The 23,972-nt window shown below is 28.9% G+C and overlaps 8 protein-coding genes across 8 annotated transcripts; 6 read left to right on the forward strand and 2 right to left on the reverse strand.

Annotated features, from left to right (window-relative positions):
- Nucleotides 1-17: 17 nt before the first annotated feature.
- On the forward strand, nucleotides 18-1,994 carry Rad17 (Rad17 checkpoint clamp loader component). The gene has a single exon (XM_027347997.2). It carries the CDS (start codon nucleotides 113-115, stop codon nucleotides 1,877-1,879), a length of 1,767 nt encoding a protein of 588 aa, XP_027203798.2. The 5' UTR covers nucleotides 18-112; the 3' UTR covers nucleotides 1,880-1,994.
- LOC113797605 (uncharacterized) lies at nucleotides 1,971-2,573 on the forward strand. The gene is made up of 2 exons (XM_027348013.2): nucleotides 1,971-2,085; nucleotides 2,144-2,573. The coding sequence occupies exons 1-2, from the start codon at nucleotides 2,037-2,039 to the stop codon at nucleotides 2,461-2,463; spliced, it is 369 nt and encodes a 122-aa protein (XP_027203814.1). The 5' UTR covers nucleotides 1,971-2,036; the 3' UTR covers nucleotides 2,464-2,573.
- On the forward strand, nucleotides 2,558-4,864 carry LOC113797603 (dual specificity protein phosphatase 22-B-like). The gene is made up of 6 exons (XM_027348011.2): nucleotides 2,558-2,691; nucleotides 2,751-2,870; nucleotides 4,100-4,168; nucleotides 4,237-4,292; nucleotides 4,360-4,591; nucleotides 4,646-4,864. Exons 1-6 carry the CDS (start codon nucleotides 2,683-2,685, stop codon nucleotides 4,733-4,735), a joined length of 576 nt encoding a protein of 191 aa, XP_027203812.2. The 5' UTR covers nucleotides 2,558-2,682; the 3' UTR covers nucleotides 4,736-4,864.
- Nucleotides 4,865-4,988: 124 nt separating this feature from the next.
- On the forward strand, nucleotides 4,989-6,553 carry LOC113797592 (alpha-L-fucosidase-like). The gene has a single exon (XM_027347999.2). The coding sequence runs from the start codon at nucleotides 5,141-5,143 to the stop codon at nucleotides 6,500-6,502; it is 1,362 nt and encodes a 453-aa protein (XP_027203800.2). The 5' UTR covers nucleotides 4,989-5,140; the 3' UTR covers nucleotides 6,503-6,553.
- On the reverse strand, nucleotides 6,520-8,254 carry Art1 (arginine methyltransferase 1). Its single transcript, XM_027348001.2, has 7 exons — nucleotides 8,095-8,254; nucleotides 7,662-8,033; nucleotides 7,454-7,602; nucleotides 7,308-7,395; nucleotides 6,985-7,251; nucleotides 6,798-6,919; nucleotides 6,520-6,728 (listed from the first exon to the last, which is right to left on the reverse strand). The coding sequence occupies exons 1-7, from the start codon at nucleotides 8,111-8,113 to the stop codon at nucleotides 6,645-6,647; spliced, it is 1,101 nt and encodes a 366-aa protein (XP_027203802.1). The 5' UTR covers nucleotides 8,114-8,254; the 3' UTR covers nucleotides 6,520-6,644.
- Nucleotides 8,255-8,778: 524 nt separating this feature from the next.
- On the forward strand, nucleotides 8,779-12,818 carry LOC113797587 (cytosolic non-specific dipeptidase-like). Its single transcript, XM_027347993.2, has 6 exons — nucleotides 8,779-9,828; nucleotides 10,299-10,637; nucleotides 11,085-11,244; nucleotides 11,297-11,623; nucleotides 11,676-12,408; nucleotides 12,475-12,818. Exons 1-6 carry the CDS (start codon nucleotides 9,368-9,370, stop codon nucleotides 12,684-12,686), a joined length of 2,232 nt encoding a protein of 743 aa, XP_027203794.1. The 5' UTR covers nucleotides 8,779-9,367; the 3' UTR covers nucleotides 12,687-12,818.
- On the reverse strand, nucleotides 12,682-22,108 carry LOC113797599 (GILT-like protein 1). Its single transcript, XM_027348005.2, has 5 exons — nucleotides 21,973-22,108; nucleotides 15,259-15,746; nucleotides 15,013-15,198; nucleotides 13,017-13,163; nucleotides 12,682-12,922 (listed from the first exon to the last, which is right to left on the reverse strand). Exons 2-5 carry the CDS (start codon nucleotides 15,655-15,657, stop codon nucleotides 12,824-12,826), a joined length of 831 nt encoding a protein of 276 aa, XP_027203806.2. The 5' UTR covers nucleotides 15,658-15,746; nucleotides 21,973-22,108; the 3' UTR covers nucleotides 12,682-12,823.
- On the forward strand, nucleotides 13,289-14,873 carry LOC113797596 (prostaglandin reductase 3-like). The gene is made up of 6 exons (XM_027348003.2): nucleotides 13,289-13,594; nucleotides 13,654-13,764; nucleotides 13,818-14,132; nucleotides 14,189-14,347; nucleotides 14,410-14,577; nucleotides 14,677-14,873. The coding sequence occupies exons 1-6, from the start codon at nucleotides 13,361-13,363 to the stop codon at nucleotides 14,731-14,733; spliced, it is 1,044 nt and encodes a 347-aa protein (XP_027203804.1). The 5' UTR covers nucleotides 13,289-13,360; the 3' UTR covers nucleotides 14,734-14,873.
- Nucleotides 22,109-23,972: the final 1,864 nt, after the last annotated feature.

Raw genomic sequence — 23,972 nt, forward strand, 5'->3', positions numbered from 1 at the left:
CCCGCCATCTCTCGGAGTGTTATCTAACCAAGTTTATTTATGTTTTTTTTTCATAAAAACTTGAAATTTTTAAGCATCGAATTCTTGAACACTTTTAATTCCATTTTCATCGATGACAATCATGTCTAGATGCAAAAATGGGTCTAATTTATCGCCATTTAAGAAAAAATCAAGTCGAATGAAAAAATTAGTGTTTTCAAATGGATCTGATTTACCAAAACGTACGTTGGAAAATTGTTACAACAATGAAGTTGATACGAAAAACGACAATATTTACGAACCAGAATCATCCAAAGAGCTGGCTGTTTCTAGAGCTAAATTAAATGAGTTGAAAGATTGGTTTAACTGTTATTTTGATCGAGATAATCATCAAACGAAATCACCATTTTTACTTTTGAATGGTCCATCTGGTTCGGGAAAAACTATTACATTGAAAGTATTGGCCAGAGAATTGCAAATAAAAATTGTCGAATTACCGGTTTTATCAATATCTGATAATTTTTCATCAACATTGTTTATAAATGATGATGGAAATAGTGTCATCAGACCATTACAAGATGAAAATCAAATGAATCGAATTAAGAATTTTTTGCATAAATTAAACCAATGTAGAAAATTCATTCATGATCAAACGTATAATGATCGAAAGATTCTCATGATAAAAGAAATACCAAGTATTTTTCTAATAAAACCAGATTTATTGCATGAAGAATTGAAATCATATAGGATTAATCACCGATCCGCTATCATTGTTCCAATTGTATTCATTATTTCGACCACTGCTCAAGGAGAAAATTTAGAACAAAAAATACTACCCAAACACATAATTAATTTGTTAAATTTTAAAATAATTACCTTCAAACCTATCAGCGACACTTGTTTGTCGAAAGTTATCGAAAATTCTTCCATTGGAAATCCTTTGAATAAATCTCAAATTCAAGAAATTATTTCAACTAGTTCCGGGGATGTTCGTCATGCTTTAAACTACTTAAAATTCAAATATTCGTCATCAGATAAAAAGAATAAAAGAACTAGAAAATTGAAATCCACAATTCATGTTCCTCACGAAAATGTAAACTCCATTGATTGTGATCGAAATGATTCACTAACATTTTCTCATGCCATCGCCAAAATTCTATACGCAAAACGTTTGGAAACTAGTGAAAACTTCGTGATTAAATATATTCAAAAATATCCTGAATGCAATAAAAGAAAGTTAAGAAATCCACTGAAAGATAATAAACCAGAAGAAATTGCCGAACTTGCCAACATTTCATACGATCAATTGATTGATTGGTTATATGAAAATTATCAAGATTTTATTCAAGATGCAGATGACCTCGAAAAGTGTTCCGATTGCCTTCAAACACTTTGTGATTCCACTTATTCGGTGATCGATAACTACAATGAAAGAGATTCATTCAAAAATGTTCAAATGTCTTTGGCTATTCGTGGAATGTTATTCAATTTAAACAATGATAATTATGCTTATCAAAATTATCTTGAAAAACCTGTGCTTATTCATAAAAAGAAAATAAATCAATTTCGACAGCTGAATCCTCCGAAAACATTTCATTTGAATAAAATTCTTTGTAATAATCGAGCAGAAATAGCTGAATTAAGGAATATGAATTCTTCATTTTTTACATTCGATAATGAAAAAAATCTAATAATGGATATACTACCGATGGTACGAGCGTTTCCCAAACATTTTTCAAACGAGTATCCGTATCTCAATTTCATCAATTATTTAATCGATTTTCAATCATTCGAAACAAAGTCAATCAATCATTTAGTCACCGTTGCAACCTGTTCGTCATCATTGACGGAGATCGATGAACAGGATGATGATGTACATATCGAAGATGATTCCGATTAAATTGTTAAAAATTTTATGATCCTATGCATTTTTTTCATATGTTTACATAAAACAAATAAAAATTTATTACCAACACACCTAAACAATAATAAATCTGTTCATTTCTGTTGCATAATCATTCATTTGAATTTTATTCAATTTTTTTAGGAAATTGACAATGTATATTATTTTTGGTTTAATTTCGATCATTTCAGTCAATGTTTTTGGTAATTTGTTTCATACAATATATCTGATTATATAAGGTTTAAGAATTCATTTTTTTAGCTGTACCACCGGAAAATTGTCTGGTAAGTCAACAATGTACTTCCTATTGTCAAAGTTATGGCTATTCATCTGGAACCTGTCGGACACGTCTATCAATCAGCCGTCCTATACCATTATTGAAACGTTTCTGTCATTGTTCGATATGTGATCCAAAATATTGTCAAAGCTATTGCAATAGTATTGGAAGAAAATATACATCTTGTACTTGTTATAATTTTTCTTTTGATCAACGATTTGAAAGTTATTTTCAACAACGTAATGAATATTCGGTTGCTAATGATTGTAATGATGGTGTACTTTATTGTCAATGTGGTTTATAATTAAATTGATTCAATATTTTTTTAAATAATAAATGATAAATAAATAAACGCTAGTTTTTATTTGTATTTGAAGAGCGCCTGCGTTCAATAAGAAAAATTAACGAAAAAAAAGTGAATCTATCTGGATTTTCGGATCAGTTTGGGTTTGGCGCGCACCTTAAACGAATCTTGTGATATTCTAATAAATTTTTATTTTCATTATCAAATGTAAACGATGCTATGGATAAAGTAAGTAATACTCAGCCATTTCATTATAAAATTGTTTACTCCTTGCAAAAAATATTTAGATTATTCATGGTCTTTACATTGGTAACTTTCGAGATTCAAAAAATCATGAACAACTGAAGATCAATTCGATTACACACATTATTTCTATTCTGGATAGGGAGAATATCTATCAAGTTGAGGTTGGCAACAACAACAAATAATAATAATGATCAATTTATTATTGGTTGATATTGATTTTAATTGATTTGAATAATTTTTTCTCATTTATCTATCGATGTATTGAGATTGAATGACAAGATTATAATCGATAAACCAAATGAGTTCCAAGTTTCCATTACTAATGATTTCATTGATTTTTCTTTCTGCGAACCCAAAAAAAAAACAACGAATCTTAGAATGAACATAATGGAAATTGTTATTGGTCGATTACGATTGTGAATGTATACGTACCAGTGTTTTCCAATTTTTTTTTCGATCAATACAATAATAGGATTTTCAGAAATCGTCATCATCATTTTCAAATGATAGTTATAATTTTTGTTCAAGGCTAATAATCATGATGATGATCACCCATACACGCATGATAATCGCTAACGCCCTTGTTGGTTTCCATATTTTTATTTATTTTTTTTATTGCCGATCCATAATAATTATTTAGACAATTTTTGTTTTCATTTGTTTGTCGTTGTGTGTGTGTGTGTGTGTGTTTGTGTAGATTTTATTGTATTATAAAACAAATACGTCATCATTCATAATGAAATATTAAAAAAAATACTGGTTTAGGTTTAATCAATTCAACAGAACAGCATAATTTCTGGTCTTCTTATTATTGTCAAGAATTACATTTTTTCCTCTTTCGCATGTTGTTGGTTAATATGATGATAAATGTTTACTAATATAATATTTGGAAGAAAAAAAAACAATGATTAGTATTCATAACGAATCATCACATATATGGTACTAAGCCAAATCATATTTTTTTTTTTTTTTTTTTTTTTGATTAAACATGTCCCCATAATAATATATGAATGGTTTGCAAAAATAGTTTTAAATAATCATTTAGCATAGATGGATCCATTAACTTCATAATGTCATTAAGATAATTGAAACAATAAAAAAAAACTTATTAGTAGTTTTTAATCAAATTAGATTCTGTATTTAAAAAAACTCAAGAATCTGTAATTTCAATAGAGTATTTTTTAATATTTCACTTCATTGTATTCCTCTCTCTCTCTCTCTCTCTCTCTCTCTCTCTCTCTCTCTCTCTCTCTCTCTCTCTCTCTCTCTCTCTCTCTCTCTCTCTCTCTCTCTCTCTCTCTCTCTCTCTCTCTCTCTCTCTCTCTCTCTCTCTCTCTCTCTCTCTCTCTCTCTCTCTCTCTCTCTCTCTCTCTCTCTCTCCCATAAATAGGGTATTAAATATTTGTGCATTTGTATTGCGGATTCTCCACATCAGAACATAATTAAACATATTCCAAAAGTGAGTATAATATGTTTTTTTATTATGTAAAATAATCAAATTATTTAAGTAATAAATTTGGAAAAAAGTGTAATCTTTTTATTCATAAAGCTCGATTAACCGGTGGAAATGTATTAATTCATTGGTACGAATGTAAATGTAAAATGGTAAAATGGTCATATAGAATAAGAGACAATTTTTTTCCATTAAAGTTTGGCAGGTATATCAAGAAGTGTAACGATTACAGCAGCATATCTTGCTTCGGTCACCAAATTCAATTGCAACGAAACTCTTGATGTTATACGAAATATTCGACAAATTTCTGCACCAAATCCCGGATTCTATAAACAACTTATGGATTTTGAAACATATCGTCTTAGGCAAGAACGAAATCGTATATTAATGGAATATAAGCTTGTTTTAATATCTAACGATGAAATTGAGGTGAATGTTTATTCAATAATATAATTTTCATATGTTAATCTTAAAATTTTTAAGATTCAAAGAATATTATCATCACATCATTCAACGACATCGAAACAAATGCAAAATAATGGTCGATTGAATAATCAATCTTCATTTGAATAGCAGACTAATGATTCATTTTCTGAAAAGTAACATTTGTTGAATACATTGGTGCCAAAATAGTATGATTTTAATTTGTATATTATGTTAGGATTTTTTTTCAAAAATTAATAAAATACTTGAAAATATTAAGCTTTGTATCTTTGTATAGATTTTAATCTTTAATTTGCAAAAAATGGAATACTTCTCTTATAATAATAAAATATCACTATTATGAGAGCTAAAAAGCTATACTAACAACAACAAAAAAAATAAAACAATAATTATCTTCATTTTCATGTGTGTGTGCTTATAATTGATTAAACTCAACAATTTGGATGATTGACAAATTTTCTAAAAATTGATAAGTCATATTTTTTTTACTAACTGAATAATTTGATTAAAGACGGCATATTGAAGGTTTTGAAAATGCGTTCATCATTTTTGATTTTATCAATCATTAACCTACTAACAATCGTTCATTGTGTTCATTATGAACCGAATTGGAAATCATTAGATGCTCGTCCATTGCCTGAATGGTATGATCGGGCGAAAATTGGAATTTTCCTACATTTCGGTTTGTTTTCCGAACCTTCTTATGTCTCTGAATGGTTTTGGGATTTTTGGCGTGACTCATCTACTCCATATGTTTGGCAACATACACAACTTTTACGGTACATGAGAGATAATTTCAAGCCGAATTTCACCTATGCAGAATTCGGCTCCAATTTTCGAACCGAATTCTTTAATGCTACTCAATGGGCAGAAATTATTAAAAAATCTGGAGCTAGATATACAGTTTTGACCACCAAACATCATGAAGGTTTTACATTATGGCCATCTTCATATTCATTTCAATGGAATTCAATGGCTTTAGGACCTAAACGTGATATTGTTGGCGAATTCAGCGCAGCCATTCGAAAAATTGGCAATATTCATCTTGGTCTCTATTATTCGTTATTCGAATGGTTTCATCCATTATATCTGAAAGATATGGAACACAATTATACTACCCATGAATATGTACGATTGAAAGCTCGACCGGAACTAGAAGAACTAATTAATACATATCGACCTGAGCTTTTGTGGTCAGATGGTGATGCTGTGTATAATGATACCTATTGGAATAGTACCGATATCTTGGCATGGCTCTATAATGACAGTCCAGTAAAAGATGTAATCGTAACGAATGATCGATGGGGAACAAATTGCCACAACAAACATGGTGGTTTTTTCGATGGTCCTGATCGCAATAATCCAGATTCATTGCCTAAACATAAATGGGAAAGTGCTATTAGTATCGACCAAGTGGCATGGGGTTATAGAAGAGAAGCTTCACTTGATCAATTATTAACTATTAATGAATTAATCCATCAACTTTTAAAAACAATTAGTTTTGGTGGCAATTTTCTTGTTAATGTTGGACCTAATAAAGATGGCCGAATAATGCCCATTTTTGAAGAACGTTTATCTCAATTAGGAGAATGGTTGGAAATTAATGGGGAAGCAATTTATGAAAGTCAAATTTATGAAAAATGTCAAATGTCAAAGAATAATCAAACATTTTATACAAAGAAAAATGATGGTATCTATGGAATAACGTTGGATTGGCCAAATGAAGGTATTATGGAATTTGAATGTATCGATTATGGTGATGTGAATCAGGTTACCATGCTCGGTTCTGATGAGTCAATAAAATTTGGTCCAGGTTCAAATGGAACATTGGTAAAATTTCCAAAATGGATTCCTAACACATTTAAATACGCATATACTTTTAAATTTCATGTTTGAAAAAAAATTTAAAGACATTATTGCATATTAAACAATTCTTTATTAATATAATTATATTATTAATTTCACAAAATAAACAAAAAACCCCATCTATAAATTCGTGATAAAAGACACTGTGGGCCTTTTCAGTATTTCAAAAAATTTAGCGCATTTTATACAGGAAACTATTATTGTATTGTTCCAATTCACCACGATGATCAACGTGTATTTTGATATCCATATCACGCTATTGAAAAGCGATAATAAAAAGTTAATAAATTTTTGCGATTTAAAAAATATGATAAAATGTACATACTCTATTTTTGAGATTCGGAGCCATGTAAAATGTTCCGACAATTTCTTCTCCATTTGCAATGGTCATGTAATCATCAATATAAAAGATGGTTTGTTTCCAATGTGTTGTACGATGTTCGGGTGCTATTTTGAACAACAATGAAAGTAAGTTTTTAAAAATAAAAAATTAAAACAAAGAATATACTCACAAGTGGAAAATCCAATAGTTTTGAGACATTTGCTAAATTCTACAGAGAAGAATGTTACCAATGCATGGATGTGATCGCTACGTTTTGCGATAAGACTGAAATTTGATTCAAATGTGAGATCATCAATAGTGACCGTATAAAGGTCAACTTCTTTTACTTTATAATAATTAGTCACAATTTGATTTGGTTCAACTAGATCGACTAATGGTTCGCTAATCACAAGATTACGAACCGCGCTCATGTTAAAGCCATAAACATTATCCCACCCTTAAGATGAAAAAAAATAGAAAATTACAGTGAATAATAAGATCAAATCATCTTACAGTTTATCTTTTCATCTTTGTACTGATGATCTTCAATGGCTGTAATATACAGGCGAGCTCTGTCGGGAAATATCATACCATTTGGAACCTAAAACCGTGATTGAAAGATTAGTTTGTTCAATTATTTATCTTAATCAAAATCATACCAGCCACTTGTCCCGAGCAAAAATCACCGTACTCAACATTAATTCATAAAATAGACAATATCCCATCCATTCGGATATGATAATGTCTACTTTAGGATATTCGGCTGGCAATTCAATTTCTTCTGCTTTACCTTTGATCAAGGTAATTTCTATAAAAATTTTCAAAATTTATAGCTAATCAAAGTATAATTCCCAGGAAAAAACTTACTGTCTGACATGTTATTGTCGGCAATGATTTGTTTTGCTACATCAATAATTGAACTGCATTCGATTCCAATGGCATGTTTTGCACCGGCTTTGATGGCAAACATACATAAGATTGCCGTTCCACAGCCAACATCCAGAACAACTTTATTTTTAAATAAATGTCTATTCATCATGACAGCGTTTTTATATGCTTTTGTTCTGACTTCATCCTTAAGCATCTCTTCATGAATTCCATAATGTCCATATGAATCAAAATAATAATCTTTAGATGTCATTTCATCAGCTTTGACACTGTCATTAAGAGGTATCAATTCACTGCAACCACAATTCGAACAAGCCATTTTTACTTGCGATTCTCCATTAATAGCGATGTCTAAAAATAAATTTCAAAATATTGTAAATATTCAATTTGGCATTAAAAAAACAAATCTTACTCTTTATATCAATATCCATTATATATTCGATATTTAATAACAAATTAATGACTAACAAGCTAATGATTATTTAATGAGAAATTTGATGGAATTTTATGACCAAAAAAAAAGATCATGAAAAATGAAAACAATGAATGTTTTTGAAGCACGTGCTTTAAATGCGAACAAGAAACGCCAAAGAAGCCACGAGAAGAATGAATAGACCATCCGTAAATAAGCGGACCAAATTGTGTTTGATTTAGCCGAACTGAACTGAACACCATCAACAACAACAACAACAACAACAAAAACTGTACACATTGGAAAATAATTATTATTGAAAAAATGTGATTCTATTTTTTCCAATTTTCGTTTCTTCGGTCCCTCTTTAATGTTTTTACTTGCTCTATATTTTCTTCTGTTTATTAATGATCGGTAATAAAATAGACGAATCAAGTTATAGTACGTGCAAAACTTTAGTACATTTGTTCATGTTTGTTGTCTATTTGCAATAACATTAATTCATTGTATTTTGAAGATCATCATCTTTTTATCTACGGTATCTCATAATAAGAAGGTATGATTTGAATTTCTTACTCTTTCTTTATCCATTCGTAAAGTTTGAATTGAATTTTTTTTGTCGATAATTTTGAATTTATCTACATTTCAATTCAGATATCCACCTACTTAAAGTTTTGTGGTTGTTTTCGTTTCTGTGTGTGTCTCATCAATGAATCACTGAATCTCACCTTCATAAAATCTCTATATTATTTAGTGGACATTGTCCACTTGGGAACACAGAAATTAAATAAGGATGTGTGTGTATTTTACGTTTATTTATTTTCATAGCCAATTTTGTATATTTATAGGATGTTTGTATGCCAAAGACAACTGTTGATTTTTTTTTAAATTGAGCGGATGTGTACATCATTTCGATGCTATTTCAACATTACCATAAATAGCTATTTATGGTAAGAATTCTATGGAAAAAAGTTAACATTTATGAATGAATGTAATATACTCAATCGAAATTTGTAAATATCTGTCTATAAACGACAGGTTGCAACTTTCTTCGTCATTTAAATTGATGGATGCAAGAGGTATGTAGGTGGTTTGATGAAATGGATGGTAACCTTCAAAACGACTACATCATTGGATCATTTGTTTTCTTCTGTAAATTTGCTTTTCAAAAAAATTTTTTATTTATTCATTTTGTTTTTTTCGTAATGGCTTTGTCATTCTTTCGGTCACTTTTATTCGAATCGGTTTATTTGTTTAAATTTAATAATTCGTAATGGATCATCAACGATTGACTATTGTGATTCTATTATTATTAGCAAATCATTATCATCAAACTATTGCTCAAGATACAATTTTTGCTAAAGGTGGTACTTGTCTATATAAAATTGGAAAACAATGGCAAGAATGTATGGACAAACAAAGTGAACGATTAACATATGAACGTGATAATCTTGAACCAGTATATACACGAGCTGCTTTAACCGAATCGGTTAATAGAATTTCCTGTTGTGCTTATTATGAATTTTTAGATTGCATTGAATATGCAGCTCGTCAACATTGTCCAAATGAAAAACATGATATGATTGCCTATAGTCGTCAATTAGGCTCGGCTGTTCCATCCGAAATCTGTCATGAACAATTTCCACGACAAAATATTGAATGTAGTGGTCGCATTCAACGATATTCGTCCGGCACATCCTCGATTTCTTATTTGTTATCATTGTTGACATCACTGTTATTTTCAACAATAATATTATTAAATGTCTGGTGATCTTGACAAATTCAAATGTCTGTAAATATTGTTTTTTTTTCAAAAGGAAACTCGTGATGATAGTTTTTTTAATGTGATTAAGTACATAGCAATTGATTTAATTTATTGAATTTCATTGTCGGGCGGATATTGTAATTGTCTCAAATTAAACTTGTTAACATGGGAAAAATGTATCTTTTCAACAAGGCAATTATCATTGCTGATTTGTGGAATATATTTCCAACTTATTTGTATATACCTCATTGTGAACGAAATACATACATTCATTCAACTAATTTATGTTGCAAAAAAAATTTCGATAAATAATGTTCATCTCCGATAACATAATTAATTGGTTTCATTCATTAACCATTTATCGTTTATTCTTCATTTGGTTCATATTACAATCATTTATTAATTTTAAAACGATTGATTCAAATTATTCATCACGTAGTCGAATTTGTTTGGAACGAATTTGGCCAGATTTTCAACGATGTCGTGATCGACAACGTGAACATCATCAATTTGGTCGTTTTTCATCAGGTTTCTTTTTCACATCAACTGATGTTTATCAGCCTAAATACAAAGTAGAATGTTGTTCGTATTGGGAACTATTGGAATGTGTCCATCGTGCAGCCAAAATCTATTGTACCGATGATGATGTTGATTTGAAAAAATTAGATCAAGCATTGGAAACGTTCGGTTTGAATGTACCGTTATATATTTGTACTGAAGAATATCCAAAAGGTTCACTTCGTTGTAAAATTCGTTCATGGTTCATCATGACAATCGTGTTTAGTATATTTTGTATCTTAGTCCTAATAATCCTTGTTTGTATTTGCTTACGACGTACTAGATAAAGTATTTTTTTAAAAAAAGCAATATTTCCATCTTTAACATTTTTTCCATATCATTTAATATCATTTCATTTTACAAACATATATTTGCTGATTTATATTAACCAGACATTTAGTTTTGATTTGTTATTTTTCCAAATAAAAAATGTCAATAAAATAAACAAAAGCTCTAAAATTGATCATATTTATTTGTCATAAATCTTATCTTGATGATAAAACACAGAGTATCTAAGTTTCTTTCATGTGAAACGATAGATTATCAATCGTTTGTTATTTAAACGAAATTTAATCCAAATCATTTTTATCAAGTCAGTTTTTAAATTTTTCTATTGATACTGCTTATTAATCAAAAAAAAATCATTATTGATCATCATCTTCATTAGGATGGAATTATCTAATGAAATCAAAATAGTTTGGAATTATATCGAAAAAAATCAGGATTCATATGTTCAAGCTTTAGCCGATGCAATCGCCATTCCAAGTGTATCATCGCAAAAAGAATATCGTCCAGAAACATTGAATGTTGTAAAACATTTTCAACAGGTAGTCATGAATATTTTTAATGTTTACCTTTATTAACAGAATGGTAGTTTAGTTGCTAGAATCCAAAGGTGTAGAATGTGAATTACATATGATTGGTGATGAAACATTTCCTGATGGAACTCAACTACCATTGCCACCTGTTCTCTGTGGTTATATTGGCAATGATATCAAAAAGAAGACACTATGTATTTATGGACATCTTGACGTACAACCAGCTCTTTTACAAGATGGTTGGAACACAGAACCATTTAAATTGGTCGAACATGATGGCAAATTGTATGGCCGTGGTGCTTCTGACGATAAAGGCCCAGTGCTAGCTTGGATCAATATGATTGATGCATTTAGAAGCTGTTCGATCCCCTTGCCAATCAATTTGAAAGTAATAATGTTATTAACTGATATTAAATGATTATCATCATTATTTCTTATAGTTTATTTTCGAAGCTATGGAAGAATCCGGATCTGTAGGATTACATCAATTGATTTATTCGCTAAAAGATACCTTCCTGAAGGATGTCGATTATTTCTGTATAAGTGACAGTTATTGGTTAGGCCAATCTCGGCCTTGTCTTAGTTATGGACTCCGAGGAAATACCTATTTCTATTTGCAGGTTGAATGTGCGAAAAAAGATCTTCATTCGGGAGTCTATGGTGGTGCTGTTCATGAGGCCATGACTGATTTAATTCATTTAATGTCCAGATTAACAGATGAAAGTGGTAATATTTTGATACCTGGAGTCTTGGAAAATGTCAAACCATTTACAACTAATGAACGTATCGCATTACAATCAATTGATTTTGATGAGAAAGCTTATCGTGATGAGATTGGTACTAGCAGATTACGGTTCAATGATAAGGTTAATATTCTTGCTCATCGTTGGCGATTTCCCTGTCTTTCTATTCATGGAATCGAAGGCGCGTTTGCTGATCCTGGTTCGAAAACCGTCATACCTCATAAAGTGATTGGAAAATTTTCAATACGTTTAGTACCAAATCAAGATCCAGATGATATTACAGTCAAAGTTACGAATTATTTGAACGAAGAGTTTATGAAACTCAATTCACCAAACAAAATGTCAGTACATAGACAAAAATCCAGTCGACCATGGATCGCTGATACGAATAGTAATAATTTCATAGCTGGTAAATTGGCCATCAAAAATGGTATGTGCCATGGATTATTATTATTTCCATTTTCGACTTTTAACACATGTTTATTCAATTCATTAGTTTATGGCATACAACCGGATATGACTCGAGAAGGTGGATCAATACCGGTCACATTGACTTTAGAAGAAGTGACGAAAAAAAGTGTCATTCTTTTGCCAATCGGTAGTGCCGATGATGGTGCACATTCCCAAAATGAAAAAATCAATCGAAAAAATTATATTTATGGCTCAAAAGTTTTTGCTGCTTACATTCATTTTTTATCACTACTTTAAAATATTGATTTATTTTTATTCAAATTCATCATATTTAATGTTAAACAATTTATATTTTTTTCCAATAAAAATGTCTGCCAATTTTTCAATCAATATAAATAAAATTTAGAAGTCAATTTTCGAACAATTAAATTTTTCTATTTAGTTTCATGTTCGTTTTTCTTGTTATAGTGATTTTCAATCAATTTAACAAAATCTCCATATAAAGCTTGATCTTGAATTCGTTCCGAATATTTCTATATACATTTAGATAGGATAGATTTAAAATGTTTGTTTCGTTAATAAATTTGATGAAATAAAAATTTAAATTCAAAAGAAAAACAGTATTACCTCGTCTAAGATGATGGTAGGAATGAATGTTATTTTTGGTTTTACTGCTTTAGTTTTACGTCCTGCATCCACCAATAGTTGTTTTCCTAGATTTGTCGTTGTACAATCATCGACGTGTTTCCAATCAATATTGGTCCAATTGGCGCACTATTGAAAAAATTGATGTTATTTTAGATCATTTTGTTAATATTGAAAATAGATATTTTGGTTACAAGCAAATCGTTATCATTTTCTATAATTTTTCTAATTGATAAGATATTTCAATCCTTAACGCTTTTTATTCTAATCAATACAGGCCACTCGTACTTGCATGACTAAGCATTTTCACCGAATTCAAATTGCAAATGACAACAATGATGATTAATGCTGAAAAATATAAAAAACTTTTGGTCAACAAATATTCCAATGAAATTCGCGATTCTGCTTCCATTGTGGAAGAAGATTTACGTCCACCAAACAATGATGAAATATTAATTAAGAATTATTATTCTGGTGTGAATGCAACCGAAATGAATATCATGACTGGTCGATCATCGATCTTCCCAAAAGGTCATATCCCATTTGGTTTAGGTTTAGAGGTAAAATATTGCAATTCAAATGATGATTATTATTGAACAAATGTTGCTGATTAAACCAGGGATTGGGTACGATTGAAGCTATTGGTAAAGACATTGATCCAAAACAATTTTCTATTGGTAAATCTGGATTAGTTTTTGCAATGCCACCTAAAACTTATGCTGAATATATTGTAAGCATCATAGTGTTTGGATAAGATTTTTTGGATAACATATTTTTTTACAGTACATCAAGCCTGAAGAATTTTTCCCGGTTCCCGAAATCAAACCCGAATACATTGCATTACTGGATTGTGGTCTCACAGCTGCAATCGGATTAGACAAAGCAGGAATGATAAAAAAAGAAGAAACGGTTTTAATTACCGCAGCAGCCGGTGGTTGTGGTCATATTGGCGTTCAATGGGCCAAAATGAAAGGCTGTAAAGTGATCGGATTATGTTCAACAGTTGATAAGAAATCATTTCTAGAATCAATTGGATGTGATTATATAATAAATTACAAACAAGAAAATTTGGATGAAGTTTTGGGAGACAAATTTCCTGTAAGATTTTTCATATAAATTCAACATTAAATTCATAAATTTTTTCTTTTTAAAAGGACGGAATCGACGTAATCTGGGAGACTTATGGCGGTTCAATGTTCGAAATTTTATTCAAACATTTAGCCGTTGGTGGAAGAATTGTTATTGTGGGCGCTATTACTGGATATAAAACAATCGGATTTCCGGATATTTCTATTCAAAATCTTCCAATAAAGGTAAAATAAATTGAATTTTTTATATTATTATTATCTTTGTAATTGCTTTATTATTATCATAGTTGTTGAACAAATCGGCATCGATAATTGGATTTCGTTTTCGACACTATCAAAGTTTTTTTCAACAATATCTTGACGAATTGATTGAATTGTTTCGTACACAAAAGTTGATTATACGAATCGATATGAATGATATTATCGGTGTTCAATCATCAATAAATGCTATCGAGGTATGTTTTTTTTCTGTATTTATATTGTTTTTCGCCTCACAAAAGAAAAATTTTGTTCGATTTTAATTATTTTTTTTTATTGTTGTTTTTTATATATAGCATCTTCAGGCAGGAAAAAATGTTGGCAAAGTAATTGTTCAAATAAAACAACAATAGCCGCGAACATCAATGCTATTTTTATTGCAGGACGATCGATTTTGATGGGATTCGTTTATTATTATTATTGTTATATTCACAATTTATAAGGTGGAAAATGTACACTGAATTAAAAAAACCTATATGATTGTCCCTTCAAATTCAATTGTCAATCGTTTGCTATTCTTAACTTATTCTTATTCTTATTTTTGCGTATTAAATTCGTTTATTGATTTGATGAAATAAAAACACCTTTAAATTGTTTTCATCATTTTTTTTTCTATTATCAAAAAGGCTTACCTTTTGTGCAACGAAATCTACATCAGGTCTTCGCAATCCATACAATTCTTTTTCCATACATTTGATAAATGGTAATGAAACATCATAGCTATTCTGGTGAAGTACACAGCAATGTATCATATTACCACGACATTCTTTTGGTCCATGTTGGCAATAAAATTCGTATGAATTACCAGATTCGAAAAACTGATTCAAAACAAAACAAAATGTTGGAAATGTGAAAATTATTGACAAAAAACAATTTACCTGAGCTTTACCAAATGGAAACAAACGAAGATCAGCTTTATCTTTGATTCGATCATAATTGGGCACTAATTGTCTCAATAGAAATTGGATTGAATCCGGACAAAGTGTTTCATAGTAGACATCAACTTTAATTTTGGATTTGTTAGTATTATCATTATTGTTGATAATTTGTTCAAGTTCACTTGCTGTTGTCCATGACCAACAGATAAACAGTATGATCATTGAAAATGTTGAATACAAAAACAATTGGTGATTCACCATTTTTGTTTTATAATTTCGATTCCGTAATTTTTTTGAAATAAAAAAAGAGAAATTGATCCAAGTTTTTTTCAGAAGGGTATTTATATACGTTGCAGCTTTTTTTGGTGAAGCAAAATGAACGGTGGCGTTGAACTGCATAGGATAATACAACAAACAGTAAACTTGCCTTAATGTTGATGATGATTAAATTGGTCGTGTTGATAAACTAGTCGTTCATCAAGTTGCATCTAGTTAAATGGTAAGCAGTCGTTATTTTCTTCCTTCTTAAGATAATTTAAAAGTAATGGAAAAAAATTAATTTGATATTATCAGATTTTACATCACTGAGCAACGGGTGATAATTTTCTATTCAAACAAAATGTCACAATAAATCATTTATCAGATAATATCAAAAAGTAAGGATCAATAATTAAAAAAATGTTGGGAATTTGAAAATCAAAATGAACTACGGAAAAGTTGTAACAATTTTTTTTTATTTGTTACCATCACAAACATTTAATAGTTGACAATTTGTTTTTAAATCATGAAAAAATTCATTTCAATGTTGCTGTTGTTTTTTCTTCATCGGTTTTGTAGTTTCAATTCAAGAGTATCAAAAACAAAATAGAAATTTGTGATTTTTTTTTGATTGTTGGATAATGGCCACACAACTTATTGGTGATCAAAAACGAAAACTGAACTTTAGTTTTCCTAGTTTGATAAAATTTAAATTTCCACTGAAAATGAGGCTCGAATTGATTTGCTGTATGAAAAATGAATCAATGATATGAATGTCGATGATATACAATCAGTTATACTATTCTTTGTGTGTTTCAATTTTTTTTCATAGAAATTTCCAATGCCGATTGTTCATCAAGGACTTAATCGAACGTTTTAAAAAAAATATTGTTACCTATAACAATCATAAAATGAATTACCTTGATTTTTTTTCTTGTTCATATTCATTGTCTTTTCTTTCTCATTCATTTCTATAATAATTAGGAATGACTGAAATCGACTAATTAGAGGTTGATTTTAATGATGATGATGATGATGATGATGATATTAAAGACATTGTAATTTCAACATTAAACGAAAACAATACATCAAACTATTACAAAATTTGTCTTTAGTTATCAAAGAATAATTTTTTTAATTGTTTTTATCGTCACACATAATAATGATGATTATAAACAACATTGTTCGAGAAACAATTCGATATCCGTTTTAAAGATTAATGCTTTTGTATTACATGTTTTGTAGAGATGTTTTATCGCAAATTATTTCATTCGACACATCTTTATTACTTTTTCCCATTGTAATAAAAGTTTAATAATTGGTCTTATTGGAATCTTATGACAAGCCCAAAAGCTATCATCATCAATGTAATCAAAGTCGATATAACAACAAAAAAAAACAATTGAAAAATCACATATAATAATGATGATCACTAAATAAGATGATGCAAATGCAAAAAAACAATGATTCTTATCAAAATTTAAAATCAAAATCCGTCTCATCAACGTAATGACGACAGAAAAAAATTTTGAAATATAAATCCCAATCTTTAGTTCATGGCCCCGTTTACAACTAAGCTTAGTAATGTAGGAGTATTGGTGGAAAAAAATTTGCTGATATTAGATGACATCAATCTTGATTTTTTTTTCATTATCATTTCAACGAAAGACAGAAAAAAAATTGTGACCGAAAACATTTTTTCCCATCGATTAACATTGACGAGATAATATAAATGATCGGTTTTCTTCATTTGATATATCAACAGTGAAAAAACACCAGACTGAAAAAAAAAGAAAAATTTAAAATTCATCATAGCTAATGATGATGATAGCAAGAATCCATACCGACAAAAGTATTTTATTAAACTTTTACCACCTACACATTGTGTTACGGGAAAAATAAAGATAATTGTAATATCATTTCTCAATCATCAACCATTATAAAAAATAAACAAAAAAATAATACATTTAGATAAATGACATTGAAAAATTTAAAATGTGCATATTTTGTATGCACATTTTGTCTGTTTTGATAATGATGACCAGAGCGAAACAAAAATAAAAAAACAAAAACAAAACAGACATCTGGACACCTATTTTATCCACATGAAATTGCTTTTGTTCCAATTTTTTATTTTTTTTCTTTTAACCAAAATGAAAATCAAGAGAGAGAGAGGAAGAAGATAAATTTTTCTTTAATATTTCGCATATATGATGACAGATGTAAAATAATAAATTCATCCATTTTGTCTTTCTCTGGACACTCTTCAGTTGTCGTTTGGGGATGTTGTAATCATTCAAAATTATTTATATCGACGAAAAAAATAACAATGTTTGGTATGTCAAAATTTTGTAAACAGTGTATAATATATTCAAACATTTGTTTTATTGATAGAGTTAAAAAAAAATAATAATTATTATGAACTAATGATCGAATGAATCTAAATAAAAAACAATTGAAATAATTTCAATTTGAAGATCATTCTCGGACATGCCAACGCATTCATTTCAATCATCATCATCATATGGAATGATTTGATACAAAACAAAAATAAGAAAATTTCAAAACAAAAATGTTAATGAAAAAATACTTTTCAAACAAAATGATCTTTTTTCTTCAAAAAATCATGTGATCATTATCATTGAATTGCTTGCCTGCATATCGAGCAAGATGATTTACAGACAAAAATCTAGATCATCATCATCATAATAATCATCATCAATGACATTCAAATATCTTTTCCAGAAATAGATATAACAATAGAAAAAACCAGTTGGCTACTTTTTTTTGTACAACTATTTAATGATGCTAAACACGTCGAAATGACATTGGTTTAGTAGATGCAAAGATGAATTCCAGACATTTCTTAGACTAATATTATCAATGGATCATCACATATACAATTACGAACATTTTAGACAAAATTCACTTTTTTCCCTTACCAAACGGGTCATCTACATTTCCCACATGATTTTCTGATATCAATTGTTCAACTATAATGGTGTAACAATAAAAAAAAATCATGTTCCAAAAATTTCGTTTTCAATCAAAAGTCATATGCATGCTGGACAAATTACCGACAAATGGTGTTTCTCTGGTTAGCACTTCTCACATAATCATGTGAGAAAATCAAATTTTTTTTGTTTCCATATTCATCTTTTCTACATTAGGTGTGTTTTTTCTTTTGTCTTATTTTTTTTGTGTGTTGTGTAATAATGTTTGGAAAAAATGTTTCCGGTATTCATTGCTAGAACACGATGTGCTTTTTTCGTGTATTTTCACACACACACACACACAACCAAATATTTATGCATAAATATGAATTTCTTTTCCATTATTCAACAATGTAATGAAATTTTTTATGAAATTAATATTAATTTAAAAAGAAAAGAAAATATCCGGCACTAAGAAATTTTTTTTTTTGCATTCATGATTATCGTATGATGTGAATTATTTTTTGGGAGATATTTATTATTAAGTAACCAAACCAGCAGTTTGGCATGATAATTATATTTTATAATGAAAATTTTTCTTTTCATTTTTTATCTACTTGAAATAATTTTTTTTTGTTGAAAAAATGTTTATAATTTAAGAAAAAAATTCAGTTGATATTGTATGAAAAAGCAATGAATCTTATGACAATCAATGTTTTCAAATTCGTTTCATATTAAAACTATCAACTATGCAACAAAAAAAACTATCCATTCCAGTTGAAATGAATGATTGATAGAAACTATTAATGATAATCGATAGGACACGTTAATGGTTGTTGAAATTATTTAAATAAAAAAACAACTTTCTGACAACCAAGACCAATGACCAAGACATTCCATGACAAGCCTGATATGTGTGTTCAGCAATGAAATGAAAATAATGATGATAGTAAAAGAAAATTTGCCTATTTTTTTCATAAATCTCCAACAAACAATTCATTCATTTTTTTTATTGATTGTCTATTATGGAAAAACTCTTTATGATCAGATATTACTAATGATAATTATTTTTTATTACCATTTTTGCGTTGTTTTTTTTAATATAAATGTTATCAAAATAAAAACCAAACAAAATCCTAAACGATTAATCAAATTGAATCGATCAATTTGAGCAAGTTAATGTGCTTGAAATATTTATGCAAATGAGAAAAAAAAATGGAAAGTTTGCTTTTAATTTTACCTATGCGTTTAGTATTGAAATATGTAGATCATAATCCTTTTGGCATCATTATTTGCCGATCGTATTAACAAGTGAAAAAAGTTGAGCAAAAAAAAGGTTCGACCAAAATCGTATTAATATTGAACATGATTATTTTCGGTTTTGTTTGGTTGATTTTTTTTTGCCCACAAAAAAATAAATTGAAAATTTTCACATTAAATACAACATTTTTGGGAAAAATTGATCGATTGAAAAACTTTTACGAAAAAAGGATATTTTTTTCTTATGTGAAAAAAAACCATTTGGGTGTTCTTTTTTTTAGGCGAAGACTCGTTTTTATTTTTCATTTTGTTGTCGGTTGACAATATTCTTCGAACAGGTAAACAACAACAATAACGGAACAAAAAATAAACTGATGAAATATATACTTTTCGATACTGTGAAACAGTTATTTAAGCTTTGTATTTTTTTTCATGCATCCATTATTAATAAGAAAAAAAAACCATACAGGTATTATAACGACAACAACAGCTAAACAACAGTCTTTATCATCAGTTTTTTTATATATTTCCTTTCTTTATTTGTGAATCAAGATACCCTTGTTGTTCCATATAAAATGTTATGGTTTTCACAAAAATGAACTAAATTGTAGAAATGCTTTGTAATAAAAAAAACTCTAAAGAATAAGAAAAAAATTTTGTCAGGAAAAAAAGAAACAACAAAACATCACCATTTTCATAACATCCATTTATATATTTTTTGTTGACTCACTACATGATTAGCCATTGTGTAATAAGAAACAGTTTAAGACCGAACCGAAAAATGAACAACCAAACTGATGTTAACATCCATGATTCATGGAATTCTGTTCAAAAAAAAAAACTAAATAAAATAATGTACAACCTGGCCACACTCTTGTCATCTTAACCATTTTTCAATTTTTTTTGCTTCATAATAATAATTTTTTTAGTTTCGGCGATCAAATTAGTTTTTATTTTCTTTTTTCACCCGATGCACACATGTGTGTGTGTGTGTGGGTGTCATAAATTATGTGTGTGTATATAATGTTGTCACAAAGTTGATGATACGAAAATAGACTTTTTAGAAAGTTACCCAGAAAAAAATATGGTTTCTGAAATTTCATACAATTCTTTTTTCTTTGTGATTCTGTTTTTTTTATTTTGAAAAAAATGAAAAAAAAATTCCACTTACTCTATCTCTTCGTTCTTAGTGACTTTCCGGAGCCAAATCATTTTTTTTTCTCTCTCTCTTTCTAGATCCCGTTATTACATCATAATACCAATCTTTTTTCTTTCCTCAATTCATTCACTCAAGTTTGACAAGTGAGTAAGTAAAAAAAAAATAACGGAAAAAAAGAGCTAAATTTCTCTTTCTCTTTTTTCTATCTCTTTTTATGATGATGATGATAGCATTTCATTTCATTTTATATTCATTCACTCCCAGTAGCAAAACACACCAATTTTTTTCCTCTTTTATTTTTGTTGCAATGTTTGTAAAAAAAAATATACAATACAAAACAAGTAAGTTGAAGCCGTTGAAAACATCATTTAATATGAAAATAACAATGTACAGACGACGACGACGTTTAGTTATCCTCATCAATGTTCATATGGTTTCATAATGTTCCAAACATCAAAATGATAATGAAGAAAAAATAACGGATCACGCATGTGTTCACCTTTACTTAAAATTCTCATGCAGTTTTGTTATTTCCCATGTTATTCGGGTCGAATTGTCGGTATTTTTTTCTATCACATGGGTGTGTGTGTGTGTTAAGACACTGTTTGTTCTTCAATAATCGTATTGTGCGTTATTTTTTCCGCCTGAAAAGAATGGTCAACAATTTTTTCATTCATTAAATTTAACCGCTATTCATCAAAGAGCCTGCATTGTCATATCAGTTTTCTTGACCATTCAGAAAAAAAAGTTTGTTGTTCACTTTCCTCGACAGAAAAAATTGACTATCGTGACATTTATGAATGAAATATTGACAATTTACAATCAGATAAGGAAAAAGACTCCATTAATATTGAATGTGAAAGTTAGAAATTCTTCAAATATTATGATGATATTAAAATTTATAAACATTTGTTCGAAATATACAGCTGATTGAATAGAAGAATTTTGTATGGCAAGCTCACATCCGCTCGAAAATATTCCTCAAATAAACGCTAATATAGCTAATTCATCACATCGCCATCGTCATTGTAATCAACAATAACATCATTTTTCACAATATAACGATAACAAATCAACCTAATTTTCATTAACTTCATCACTTACTTTTCATGTTGATAAATTATCATTTTCTTATTTCGTATCTATTGTCTTCATCGATATTTTTGAATTTCTTCGGTGTTCTGAGATCAATTTTTTCAAGAAAAAAACCAATTTATGTCAGTTTTCATTTGCCATTTAGTTTTCGCTACAACCAAAAAAAAAAAAAAATCCATTGTTGAAAAGTTATCCATCGATGATGAATGGATATTTTCGCATTCATTGATTGATTAACAATAATCGATGTGAATCATCTTCATAATAGTTTTTTATTTTGCTTTGTCTTTGTCTTTGTTCATGTAGGTTTGTGCATGGATTCTTTTGAATAAAAATTTTCCGCAAAAATTAGATCTGTGTTTGTGTTTGGTTTAAATTTTAAGCTTGAAAGATTCTTCATTTTTTAAATAGTTAAAATAGTCACGGATCACAGAGTTTTATTATTCACATCATTGAATTTTCAAGATCAAATCGATTCGATTAAATGGTGATTTCAAACGGAGAATTGGATGAGTGAATAACAAGAGAACAAAAAAGACATGTTTAAAAAAATCAAAATTGTTGACTTATTTCGCCATTCATAAGCATTTCTGTAGTCAAATTTAAAAAAAAATATTATATTGATGAACATATTATTATCATTTTTTGACCTTTATTGCTTCAATGATCCAATGCTTAAATGGTTATTGATTCTGGAGATAAAACATTTTGTTTTTTTTCATGATATTTTTAAATGACATCCACTCACATTTGATTTCGATTCGAATGTTGTGTTTTCATCGATTATCGATATCTATTCGTCCATCTCTGCATTCGAACATGTTATAATTGTTTTCTTTACATTATTCATCGATACTGTTCAACACTGAAAAAATTAAATCGCATTTTTTTTGTCTCATGATTTATCAATGAAGAATATCTTGGATTCGACCTAATTTTAAGATTATTTTTCTTATCTATATCACATCATCATCATCATCAGTATTCTACCATTATCATTCGCCAAATCAAGGTGAGTAAATAGTTATTTTTTTCAATTCATTAAAAAAAATTTCCGTACTCTAAAAGTTTCAACGATTATCAAATAACTGTGCATTTCTTTTAACTATATCGATGATGATGATCATCATCATCGATTTCCGTATTTGTTACGATTTTATAAAATTCAATTGGAAAATATCACTGAGAATTTTTTCACAATAAATGAATGGGACAAAAAAAACACGTTTACGTTGTCGCGATACAAAACATTTTTTTTGTTTTGTTTTTTTGGGCGAAATTGATTCAATCTTAATTGAAATGGATATCCGACCAAGATAGCTTTTTTTCCTTGTCGAATTTCAATTGAAAATTGGAGGCAGATATATACACACCACTCACACGCACACACCCGTACATACCGCAGTGCATACACACAAAAAAAAGCAATTAAACGGTTATTGATCATATTTTTTTTCTATACCTTTTCTGTTTTTCTTTCATCAAATGTTTCGGGTGTGAGCTTCCCTGAGTATTAAGAAAACATTTTCATGTCTATAAAAAAAATAGATAGATTAGAATAAAATCCTTAATATTTTCCTCACGAAATACAGATCAAAACTGTTTGACATTTTTGATTTTTGTTTAGTTTTTTTCACCATAAAAATAGATTGTATTTTTTTTTTGTTGACATCGTACCCGAGATTTTATCGTTTATTGAACTTTATTATTTCAAAGGAATTTTTAATGTTTATTTCCAGGTGTAATTTTCAGTAATAACTAAAAGTTATTCAAAACATTTTGTCACTCATTTTTTTTCTGTTATTCATTTTGATGTATATCTTAAGCTTTTGATTAATTGAATCCATGTTTTTCAAGTCAAAAAGAATCTTGTTTGAACGACTTTTTTTTAACCAAGTGAATATATCTTTTAAATATATGATAATAATTATGAATGATGATACCGAGTTGATATTTCAAATGATTATAATCATCATTAGCTGGAATCTAGCTAATTATTTTTCATGTTG

This window comes from Dermatophagoides pteronyssinus, unplaced genomic scaffold (genome assembly GCF_027571235.1).
Source record: "Dermatophagoides pteronyssinus isolate colony J.1.1.1.1 unplaced genomic scaffold, Derpt_VIB-CSIC_2022.12 sq0001, whole genome shotgun sequence".
NCBI classification, from domain to species: Eukaryota; Metazoa; Arthropoda; class Arachnida; order Sarcoptiformes; family Pyroglyphidae; genus Dermatophagoides; species Dermatophagoides pteronyssinus.